Source organism: Scomber japonicus, chromosome 13 (genome assembly GCF_027409825.1).
Source record: "Scomber japonicus isolate fScoJap1 chromosome 13, fScoJap1.pri, whole genome shotgun sequence".
NCBI classification, from domain to species: Eukaryota; Metazoa; Chordata; class Actinopteri; order Scombriformes; family Scombridae; genus Scomber; species Scomber japonicus.
This window is the reverse complement of record NC_070590.1, coordinates 14,185,149-14,197,426: the sequence shown is the minus strand read 5'-3', so window position 1 is coordinate 14,197,426 and position 12,278 is coordinate 14,185,149. Positions and strand designations below refer to the sequence as shown.

Sequence of the window (12,278 nt, the reverse complement as noted above, 5' to 3'; positions counted from 1 at the left end):
CAAATTGTGAAACTGAGGAACAAATCAACCTTATCCATCACAAGGACGTGACATTTTTCGGGTTTGATTCTTTCTAGTGACTCAGTCATGAGGAGGATGACCTACATTTAAGACAAAAGTACAATTGATATTATATTGCATGTGTATGTGTAGCCACACTGACCATTGTTGGGGAAGTTAGAGCACCAAAAGAGACAGAAACCTGGAAGTGGAACTGGAACAGTGTGCAACAGGTACCCTGGAAAATGGTCATGAAAGTTCTCAAGAACAAGAACAAAAACACTAATGTGATGACACCTCCATAGAAAAGGGGAATGGAGTCCCTGGAATGAAATAAAAGAAAAAAAAGGAAAAATCACAATTAGTAATTTGTATACCTTAGACCATGTTGAAAAAAGTACCTTTATAAATGACACATTAGGGAAGTTACCTGTAGAGAACTATGATTTTATGAGTTTCCATTATTCATTTTTTTAATCCGACTAACCTTTGGCTATGCCTGTGTATCGTAAATGATAGTCAGTACCATTTCCTGTGAGTATATGTCTGACTTAATTATAGTCATAGAGGTTTCTTTATTCAGCATTGCTGTGTTTATGAAACAAGGTGTCAGATTACTGTTGGGTGTTGTTTTATGGTTAAGAATCATCTTAATACTATTTTCACTTGCACATAGCTCAGAAAAGGAGGCTATTGGCAATGCTTTTATCCACCCACTATGAACATTTTCCAACAAAAAATACTTTAACACCATTTTAATACGTCACATTATGCTGTCATACTGAAAATACCTGACATTTTCTCTCTGGTGGGTGTCTCAGAACAGAGAAAATGAAATGTTTGTGTAACCTGAGCAGGTGTCAGAGGTATTTCCCGATAAAAGCCATTAACCTGTTTCATATTGCAGAGCAATTGAGGATCAAACTCTACCACAATGACCATATCTCATATCCACTTCCCTTATATGTCACTCATGTATAGTGTGACCTTTCATGTTTAATAATGTCAAGGTGGCCATTGACTCTTCTTCCTCTAAATCAATGCTCCGGTTTAGTTTACACAAGATTACGTGATTGAGGGGAAGACAGCCTGCGAGTACGTGGACATGTTAAGTTCTTTCCTCATCCATCACTGGCTGTGACGTCTATTTGCTCCTTAAGCTGGGAATGTTAACAGCACTTCTGTCTGCGGTGTTCTGCTCTTTACAAGGCCTCTGTGCATAATCATGTTTTTTTCAAGGAATTTTTCATGTTCTGTGTGGGTGAATGAGTAGGTTTCAAGAAGGAAATTGAAAGGAGGAAATCAAAAGGAAAAGGGAAGCTGTTCTATTGTCAGATAAACCTCTAAATTAGCTGTGATAATACTAATATAGTAAGTGTAATATTTTCTTATTATTTACATGACAGCATCAACACACAAGAAGTAATAAGATGTTGCAGTTAAGAAATGCCTAAGATAGTCCTTTAAAAATAGTCTTGCCATTACATAGTTTGTTTACCAATGTGCACCAACAAGATATCCCTGCTCCTTTCCTGTTACAATGTTGTGTTAGAAGACCCCCCAATTGAACCAATATATTGATTACATTGATGTAATTCTGTAAAGGAAGTTAAGGACATTTTCACGTCTGAAAACATCATACTAGAATCTTTAAAGCTAACATTATGTGTTGGAAATGTTTCTTGGTCAGTCCAGTGACTTCCTGGAGTCTCCAATTAGATATGTCTTCCGGTCTCCCTCGCTTTGATTTGTTGTTGGAACCTATTCACAATATGGATTGAAATCATAGCATATGATACTGTTATAAAACAACAAAAATGGTGATTTTCTAATATGTGATATGTCGTGAAAAATCACCTTTATACATCCTGAAATTAGTCCAAAACTGGGACAGTAATGTTTCAATACTAGGAATCAATCATATATTAATTTACTGCCTTATAAAGTCCTTTCTTCATAGATCTGAGATCAAATGTGCGACAAACTACATAGTTTAGCCTTTTTAATGGTAATTATTATCCATTGATTAATCTGCCAGTGAAAGCCTGTAAGAAAGGTTATCACACTTTTATCCCAAGACAACAGATTGCTAAATATCACCATGGATTCTGTCCCACCTCTACTTCATGACATTAAAACATTCAACGTGGACAATTAGACAGAGATCGAGGAATAGAAACAATGATCAATTTTAATTAAAAACATTCTATTTTTAATCAAAATACGCAACTGTGTTTCTGATGCCCATCCTTTTGCCACATGAATAAGTGTGGTTGTGTCTTGATCATATATATGAACATCCACTCACGCACACACACACTAAGTCACACACACACTTGCACACAGGCTGACTACTTAATGTTTATTACATGATTGCTCTGATTGTTCTGTGAAGCAGAGTGAAATAAAGTGTCTAATCCAGCGACATCCAGTCATGTGTCCTGACTGTAACCTCTCAACAGGAGGGAGGACACATCTGTTTGCTAACTAGAAATGCCAACCTTTCTTTACAGCTGTTAGCATACTGACATAATCCACAAGTGACAAAGAGTTCTTGATTTGATTCACATATAATTAAAGATAATTGCCTGAATAAATGTCATGAGTGTTAAAGGACCAGTTTGTAAGATTTAATGGCATCAAAAGGAACTTTGCAGAACTGAAGTTTTAATTAGTGTATAATCACCTGAAAATAAGAATCATTGCATTTCCGTTAACTCAAAATGAGCCCTTTATATCTATATAGGGAGTGGGTCCTTTTCAATGAAGCATGCTATGTTTCTATAGGTATAGGATATAGGGCTGAATGGATAAACCAAACACTGGCCCTAGAGGGCCTTTCAGGATTCTCGTGATTACCATAGGTTTTCCTACATGGGAGAGGGTGAGGGCAGGGGTATCCTTTTTGCAATATGCAACCTCACCGCCAGACGCAACTAAATCCTACACACTGGTCCTTTAAACTATCTTTATTCATTTCTTTCTGAACAGTCAGAGTGGAAATGTGCATAAAGAAAATGTATATATAACCCTGTAACCTTATAAACAGATTTCTTCTGACTCAATGCTGCCAGAGAGCAGAACTTGAAAATGGAAACTGAAACACAGAAACATTCGAACAGCAGTGTAGCAAAGAAAAACCTTTAAGCCATCCGACAAAGTTCTCTTTTTGTTGTTTGGTTTCCATAGGAACAGTTAAAAAGACTTCAAAAAGGTCAAAATTTCAACGTGTAAAACCAAAGGGAAGAGTCTTTTCTCAATTCTCAAGAAGAGAAGAGAACAAACCAAAAGAGAAAAGACAGAATCAACTTTCATTCATTTTTTCTCCCTTGTCATCATCCTTCTTTTATCCTGCCAGTCCACTGGTATGCCCACCTCCAGGTTGTCAGTTTGGGGGGAGTTAATTCTCCACTGGTGTGGGCTCTTGTGGCAGTGTAGCCACTCCCTCCACTGCAACTGGCCCAAAGGCCTCTGGTGTATGTCCTGGTGTTGATACCGGCTCAGGAGGTGGAGGCTGGCTGAGGATTACTTGAACTACATAGTCCCTGGAGATGTTGAGTTGGTCCAAGCGCAGCCTGTCTGTCAGTGGCCGACCTGAGAAAAACCAGCGTTGGGTGGTGGCAGGCACGCCCTCCTGACTTTGCAGACGACGCTTCATCATGCCCACTGTGTCTGTGGAACGGACTACTAGCCGGAGGTCACGACCCGTGGAGAGCCGGAGCCGAAGCTGGCACTCCCCTCCTAAGCCAGGGTCGCCGCCGCTGCCCGTGGATGGGTCTGCGGCCCCGGAGTCTGGATCTGAACCATCAGGTTCATCAGATCGCTCTTCAATCATGTTGACGGGAGGTGAGAGGCAGTAGACTGGCAGCTGGTATCGATTCCCCAGTTCATCATAACATTCAGTCAGAGCTCCTGGAGGATAGGAAAAAGAGTCAGCACGCTTATTATTATTGTTAACAATATTATTATTATCATCATTATTAACATTAGTTTGTTCTCACAATTTGGACCATTATTCCTATTGCTAGCATTAGCCTCTTCTGTTACTTCAGGATCCAACTTGCAGGAACATATGAATGTAATGTACTTACCATAGCTATAATGCTTCATAAATTCTGCTAAATTATAAATGTAATCATATGTGGAACTGACCAGAAAAGTACAAAAGTAACTGTGCTGAAATGACCATAAAGGTCCTTGTATGCTTGTACTGGAATTAGTTTAAAAGGCTTTACTAGACACATGTATACCTACTGGAGGACCATTTCAATAAGGCCAGGGACATTTGGCACATTTATTATACATAATATCAATTTTGGATTTAAAAATGTGTTCCTTACTATATTTTCATTATTGCGTTCATAACCTGAATGTAAAATGCTTACACAATTTTTCTACTGAATATAACCAAAACCTGACCTATAACTCACATGTGGCTGTAGTAGGGCTAGGGGATATGACCAAAATCTCATATCTCGATATAGGTCATTTAATATCCTGATAACAATATATATCCCAATATAGCACATTTTAATTGAATAAATAGTTGGTCCATGTCCCCCCAACCCTCACCTGTTGTCTGTCCATCCTTTGGGTGGATTAAATTATATTACTCTTCTTGGCTTTTTACTCTTTTATTGCACTTACAGTAACATAAAGAGTATAGTTGTCACCTTGAGTTTTTCACCTGTGATTTGCGTCATGATATAAAATATGTAAATATGAAATGGTAGATTTATATATATGTATATATCATATATTGCACAACCTTAAGCTGTAGTAAGGTCAAATGAGGAAATTAGGATGTAGTGCAAAGGGTCATATCATTCCACAAACAGAAACTCAATACAGTGGTATTTGCGGGGGTGGGGGGGGGGCAGGGGTCTTCAAGGGGATTTTTAGAAAGGTCCCTCCTTATAATACTTTTAATGTCTCTATTTTTCATACCTGTAAATACCAGGTTTGTTTGCATTTCCTCCATTTCTTTTACCCTACAATTACCATAAAATCACCTTTTTCTAAAGATAGCAATGATGTTGCCCATCAGACATTCAGAACCACATCATTTAAGGCCGGGGTCAAAAATTCCCACAATACTACGGGGTTGTCCTCGCCCGTCTTTTTTGTAAACAACAACTAAAAAAATCACTTAACTGTAAAACAGTTGTTTTATGATTTAAAATAAGGTATGAGCTATGACAGAGACGAGTGACTGAGATGAGTCATCAAAAGCCCAGGATGTTGCCCAACTCTCTATATGACGGCTTGGTCAAGTGAGTAAACTGCTCAGGACACTGTTTACCAGAGAAAATGTATGAGCAAGAGAAAGTCTGACTTATTTTGTTTCTAAAACTGAAAGTGTACAACTTAAAACAACAGCACTCACCAAAAGCCAGTCAATGTGAAATCTAATCTAATTATTTCTTCCCCAACAACAAACTTTATCCATACTGTGAAAAAACTTTTAACTATATGTAGACAAACTCTTTCTGCTTATGGAACCAAATAATATGTTAGCATACCATTATAGTGAGATAACTGGTAACTGGCTAACATGTTCAACACAGTTCACTGACAATGTATAAACAGGATTTGGATATGAATCTCTATGTCCGTATATCTCACTCGCTTATTTCTTCTTCAGTTCGCTCTGACGTGTTGTTTATGTTTCAGCTGCAGAATTCTAATGGTTTCCAGGTGGTGCTAATGCATTTGTTGTGGGATTTCATTTTAAAACTTCAGATGGAAAAAAGCCTTGCAAGGAAGAATAAACCAAGCACTAAATTAAAGAGATTAAATGTTAGGATCTAAGCAATAACACATTTGCTTACATTGCTTACAAAATGCTGTTTGTCTTATAATGGTGGAAAACATAAGGCTTTATAACGATGCATAACAGTGAACAGGATGCTTTCATTTATTGACCAGCAGCTGATGCAAATCATTCCCATTCTCTGCTTCCGAACAATCAAATGGAAACTGGAACAGTGAGAAGAAAAACATGGCAACAGAAACCCAACAAAACAGAGAGGCCAACCTTTACTTTAGCTCTAACACAACAAGGGTGTGGTATACAGCTGTGAGTTGTGAAAATATTTAAGTGATCTGCCTTTTTTTGTACTAGAGTGCTGGATGAGTGAAGCAGTGACATCAGGTCTGGGGAATCCACAGCTGCAGCTCAGTAGGATCTGATCTGACCTGGCCAAACTACTAAGCGCAAATAAGCAGGACAAGACCTGTCTGTTGGTAACTGCTATACTCTAATTTATGTAAAGCTGTTTTACATCTTTGATACGTTCAGATTTAGTTTCATTGTTGGTTCCCCTCTGGGTTCCTGACCACTGTTACTGCAGAGGAATTCACCTGCAAAAACCAGTGAAAAGGTGTATGCTACCAGCTAGCCCCTAAGAGATAGAAAGCCATTGATGAAGTGGAAATAAATGATAATGCACAGTTAAGTTACCACTGTGATATTTATTGACTTAAATACAGTACTCACGATGCTGTGCCAGGGTGGTGAGGGATAACAGGTATAGGATCCTAACATTTGCTGAGAATAAGTATTAAATTGGCACATTTGAACCACATCATGATATTTATTTTAGCACACTTCTTGCATGAAAGTGCAGAGAAGTATGTGAACCTGCCCCCATCTGGACAAAAAAATTGGATCCTGCTCATCATCTGAAAGACACAACGCCTACATTTAACAAGAAAGTGATGACATTTTCTTCCATCAACTGTAGTTACATGACTCTGAGGTGATGTGAATTGGGTATTAAGAAAAAAATGATGCATATTCACAAATAGAAAGCCTGCTCAGCAGCTAATAATTACTGTGTGGGCTCCCTGAATTGGAGTCATGTCAGTTTTATCGATTTGTTCTATGTGAGTGCTCTCAAGTGTGTTTTTTTCAACATGCACTATCTTTGGTATACTTTGTGAGTGATTACTTCATTAAATCTTACTTTCAGAATACCGTGGACACGCCCCTACTCATATATTATTGATTCCTTCTGCAGTATATACCTCCTAATAGTCTAAACTCTAAAATGCAGTCTTGAAATCCACTTAGTCATTGAGATTCAGCATATTTAACCCATTTAACCCCCCCCCCCCCAATTTATTTTATAGTTTGTATTCACAAAAAACTCAACTACTGTGTAAGTTAGAAACAAACCATTAACCCAAACAGAAACAGTGGTTTCCGTTGCAGTTTACTTCCCGTTTATGAAACTTCAACTGATACTGAAACTGCAGAGGATGTATAGGAGACTTCCTGGGGAAGTTATACTACATCTTTTAGCTTCTAAACTCTAATTCTGTAAATGTGACCTATCAATATTTGACAGGTGAACCCCTGTGGTTCATGCTGCTTTCTGGTGGCAAGAATGTATGCCATGGCTCAGCACGGCCATTTCACTTTTGCTTTACTCATTTAGGTCTTGTAGTATCATAAATTAATTAGCATTAGTCATAAAAACCTGGAGGATGTTCTGAAACCATCGACCAAAACCAGGCTGAATAAATATGTAAGTAGCAATTCGGCTACTTTGAGGCAAGGAAATGTCCGTGCAGTTGAAGTGTCACAAATCATACTCCATCTACAACTTCTATATCTAAAAGTGACTTAAAATGGGCATTAACATACAGTACAGTAATTACAAACTGCTGGTTGGGTAGCAAACTCTAAGCTCAGAGATGCAGTCTGGCTGTGCAAGCCTTATACACATTACTAGCCTTGCACATTATAATATTATTGGTTGCTCATATGTTTTAAGTTTCAGGCCATTGCGTAGTCATTCTTAAAATGCATTCTTGTCTCTTCCTCTGTTTTGCAATCAAACAACACTTTCCAAAACTGGTGTTAGGGTTGTTACACAAATAATGTAATGTATTACAAATTACTTATTACTTATTTTTAAAGTAAGGCATTATAACCCTAACCCTTATTTACTCCCTGTGGAAGGTAATCAATTACATTACTAGTTACATTATTTTTGGGTTACTCCTTAGCAACACCTGAGATGTCCTGTAAAAATAATATATCAACAAATAAAATGAGTTTTGGCCATAATAATATATCAAAATAAAAGACTGATCTTTCTAACAGCATTAGTTTGCATATGAACTGTATTTCACAGGTCAAACAAACTCACTTTAGTTGTTTGCTCACCAAACCATGGCTTTATAGTAGACTAGTCCTGTTTATTTGACATGTTTATTATTAAAGCAGTGGTTAAACCTCATGGGGGGAAGTCTCAGTGTCAGTTAGTGTTTCGCTACTAGCTTTGTGTTAGTATGAAGGGTTGCGAAAGCGTGCATGAAAAGCACTTTTGATTTTTTTTTTATGCGCCCAATTTATACATAATAATTGAAGAATTTATGTAATGCAAATAAAAACTTATTTGTTAGTATAACGTGATTACTCAATGTATAAACGGTAACGTGTTACAGATAGATGCATTTACAAACAACACTGTCCAAAACTGAAAATGAAAAAAGAAAAAGACAATGAAAATGAAAACAAGCACAAAAAACAGAACTGCAACCTCCTTCCTGAGTATAGTATGAGTATGGAAAGAGGGAGTCTGGCAATCACCAACTGCAGTAGTATACATAAAGTTCCCACAGCTGGTATTTCATTGGGAGTAAAAGAAGACACTGTTTGCCAAGTCTACCACTGTTTACATGGAGATGTGTGTTACCGTGCGGCAGTGTGATGCTGGCCCCGTCAAGGATGGCCTGAGCCAGCAGGTGGTCATTGCTCTCAAAGGCACTGGCCGCAGCCCGCAGCGCATCCCAGATCTCCTTCCGGCCCTCGAATGCTGGCGCCGTATCCCAGAACTCATCTCTCTTGCTGCGCAGCTGGCCTTCAGTCATCGGGTAGTCACTTTTCCATTTAGGCCGCTCTCTCTTCAGGGGCTGGTTACGCCCGAGAGCCACTGAGAGGGAAGATGAGAGAGGAAAGTAGAGATGGAGAGAAAAGAATGAAAGTGGAAGACGGGAGGGAGGGGGAGCAGATGAAGGGAGAATCAGAGTGCAGTTGGGGGAAGTCGGGGGAAGTGAGAAAACAGAGAAGGGGTTAGACAGAAAGGACGGAGAAAAGGGGATCACCAAGATAAGGAAATAAAACCGAATTAGGATTTATCCAAAACAAAGCATTAGTCTTTTGAGATTGCTGATGTACACAATAAAGCTCAGATGACTTTAATCATTATACAATAACACAATGTATTATTGTTTCACCACTAAACCCAGCTAAAAGGTTATAGCTGTAGCATCTAACAGTGCCCCATCTGCAGCAGAATGGCTGATGAATAACACCATCTGGATCGCAACGGAAGGGGACGACAGGTACAGGACAGTGTGCGTGCGTGCGTGTGTTTGTGCAACACACGGACAGAGGAGAGGAGGATGACGGATCAAGGTGTTGAGTTACACCTGCTGCTGATACATATGTACTCTGGTGATCACACAGCAGTCTGATAACACCAACCTTCAACTGACTGTTTGTAGTAAATAAGATCTCTAACTGACAGACTGTCTATACTTACTTTGACTTATTCCTTATTTTGTAATGCATACACTGATCTAATTTACCTGTTATACCAAGAGCTGCATAAAAAGAGTCAGCTCTTTCAACATATAATAAATACACCTGACTATAATTCTTAGTGAATAAGAAATTAGATAAGATATGTACATTAAAATATCTTAATATATCTGCTGTATTGTAGCTCATCTGTCTGCCCATAATTTACCTTGAAACGGTATAGCCTCATTGGCTGTGTTTCAGTAATTCTCAGGAATCCTTAGGGATGTATGTATGTGGGCCAGTTTGTACAAAAGACAGTTTACACTAAAATATCATCATGGTGGAACCAGTTAAACTCAGTTGGGTCACCTGCTTCTGTGAATTTATGTTTTCTGGTCTAATGGTCTTGTCTCTGTCATCATGATCAAGCAGGGTGTCATGTAACAGCTGCATCTGTTTTAACAGCAAAGCCTCTTGTAACGGCACATAGTTTTTTACAAGGCAGACATACATTCTGGGAAACCAGGCTGTATCTCATCATCTCTACTGTCAAATGCTCAGTCAACCCGGCTCTATCTCTCAATCTGTTATTAAAACAGATTGAGAGATAGAATCCTTTTTAAGAAACCAGATAACTGGGAAACTAGTTGTCTACAGCATCCCAGCTTGATGAAGATGCCGACAGAGCATGCATCCTGGTGGCTTAGGATAATGGTTAGAGACAGATGCACACTATCTGGGACAGCCTGGGACGTTTTTGCATGACACAGCCCTCTCTTGTCCCCCATGTTTCCTGTCTGTGTCTCCGCATGCTGACAGCAACATTATGCCAGTTTACTGCAACTAACTATTATTTTCTTTACTGATTAATCTGATGGTTATTTTCATTAATTATTTTGGTCTATCAGATATCAGAAAATGGTAAGACATGCCATTTCCTAAAGCCCAAGATGCAACCTCTTTTGTCCCGAAAACCAGTCCGCAACCCAAAGATATTCTGTTTACAGAGGACTAAAGATACCTGAAAATATTCATATTTGAGAAGCTGGAATCAGAGAATTTTGGCATTTTTTTTAAAAGAAAAGAAAAAAGACTATAAGCAGATAATAATTGGTGATTTATTTTAATGGATTTTGGGGCTGATGCAGATACTGATTTTAGTAGAGTCAAATGATTGCAATATCAATATATAAGCCAATATTCTTATATACACACAGAATCTATACTTATGAATAGAATTTGATTATTCCAAATGTGGTTATCAAACACCTGTGATAAAGATATAACTTATAAGAAATCGATTATTTTCAAAAGTTAGTGATCATCATGCTCTTTTATCTTGTTTCCATCCACAAAGCCTTCAGTTTCCATCCCCAACAACCTTTGCATTGCATGAAATAGTGTTTACAGCTCAAAATGTGCACCTGATCTTCTCTGTTAACAGTCGATGGACAGGATGGTGGTTATTTGCTCACAAAACATAAACCGCAGTCTATGTTGCACTGTTAAAAACACACTTCCCTTCCCTTTTACCACCACCCTTCAAGTTTTGACACCTCCTCCCCCCCCTCCCTCTCTCTCTCTCTCTCAACACTTTTGCACGAACGCAGAAAAGCTCCACCACTTCGCTTATGCAAACAGTCAATATAAACACAATGCATGTGGGATTAAGTGGAGCATGTAGTAAACACGCGTTAAACCATAAGTAGAGTCAGGACATCACTTAAATCAGACTGTATGACTCCTGCCCCCCCCCCCACCCCCCTCGCGCATGCCATTGCCGTCTGTGACCCATATTTGTTATGCAGAAAAAGCTAGCAGGCTAACTAGGCTACATTTTAGCCGGCTAGCTCAGTCAACACCACAGAACAAAGGGAGGCAACGACGCACTGAGCATATTTCCCACTTTGTAAAGTAGCGAGAAGACCAGGCGTCACTTCTCGCTTCGAGGCCCGCCGTGAACAGGGAGAGACCGGGGCGTGCTGCCGTGTCTGTCCCTGGCTCTGTCTGGCTCTGAAATAAAAGGAAGGAAAGCAGACCTCCAGCCAGGACAACATGCAGAGAGCTCAGAGGAAGCCCCCCTCCCCCTTCACCCAAAAAAGCCAACCTTGGCTTGTAGACAGTGAAATACGCTAATAAACCTTGTAAGTTACCTCCGGTTCCGTCCGAGTTTTCGTTTAAGCTGCCCGAAGAGTCGTGGTGGCTCCCCACACAGCCACCCATGGGTGTTTCAGCAGAGCAGCCCGGGCTGGGTAGCTCACCCCCCGGCCCACAGCTTGAGCTACATTTACTAGCCCCTCTCTCTCGTCTCTCTCTCTCTCTCTCTCCTCCTCCCCCCTCCCCTTCCCTTCTTTCTTTCCTTCTTTCCTTTCCTCCCTCCTCGTTTCATCCCCTTTCTCCCTTCCTTTCCTCCTTCCTCGCTTCCTCCCCTCCCCTCTTCCTCTCAGCCCTAGCGAAGGGACGCCGGCATCATCATCACCCTGATCTGTGAGGAAGGCGGAGAGAGAGGGAGAAAGAGGGGGGAAAAAGACAGCAAGGCTCACGTCGTTACAAGGTGACCGAAAGAGGAATTAAAGAGAGAAAGAAGACAGAGAGAGAGGGGGAGAGGGGGGGTAGTACACTGTAAACTGAAGAAGACTCATCATCATAGCCTTGAATATCACTAGCCTACATGTTGGTTCAAACAAGCACAAACGTTACATTCATTGCAGACAAAGACACAATTTCACTACAGAGACTG

At 39.7% G+C, this 12,278-nt stretch overlaps 1 protein-coding gene across 1 annotated transcript; it reads right to left on the bottom strand.

The window, feature by feature from the left end:
* Positions 1 to 2,065: 2,065 nt before the first annotated feature.
* Positions 2,066 to 11,830, bottom strand: ubtd2 (ubiquitin domain containing 2). Its single transcript, XM_053331361.1, has 3 exons — positions 11,692 to 11,830; positions 8,709 to 8,945; positions 2,066 to 3,912 (listed from the first exon to the last, which is right to left on the bottom strand). The coding sequence occupies exons 1-3, from the start codon at positions 11,759 to 11,761 to the stop codon at positions 3,401 to 3,403; spliced, it is 819 nt and encodes a 272-aa protein (XP_053187336.1). The 5' UTR covers positions 11,762 to 11,830; the 3' UTR covers positions 2,066 to 3,400.
* Positions 11,831 to 12,278: the final 448 nt, after the last annotated feature.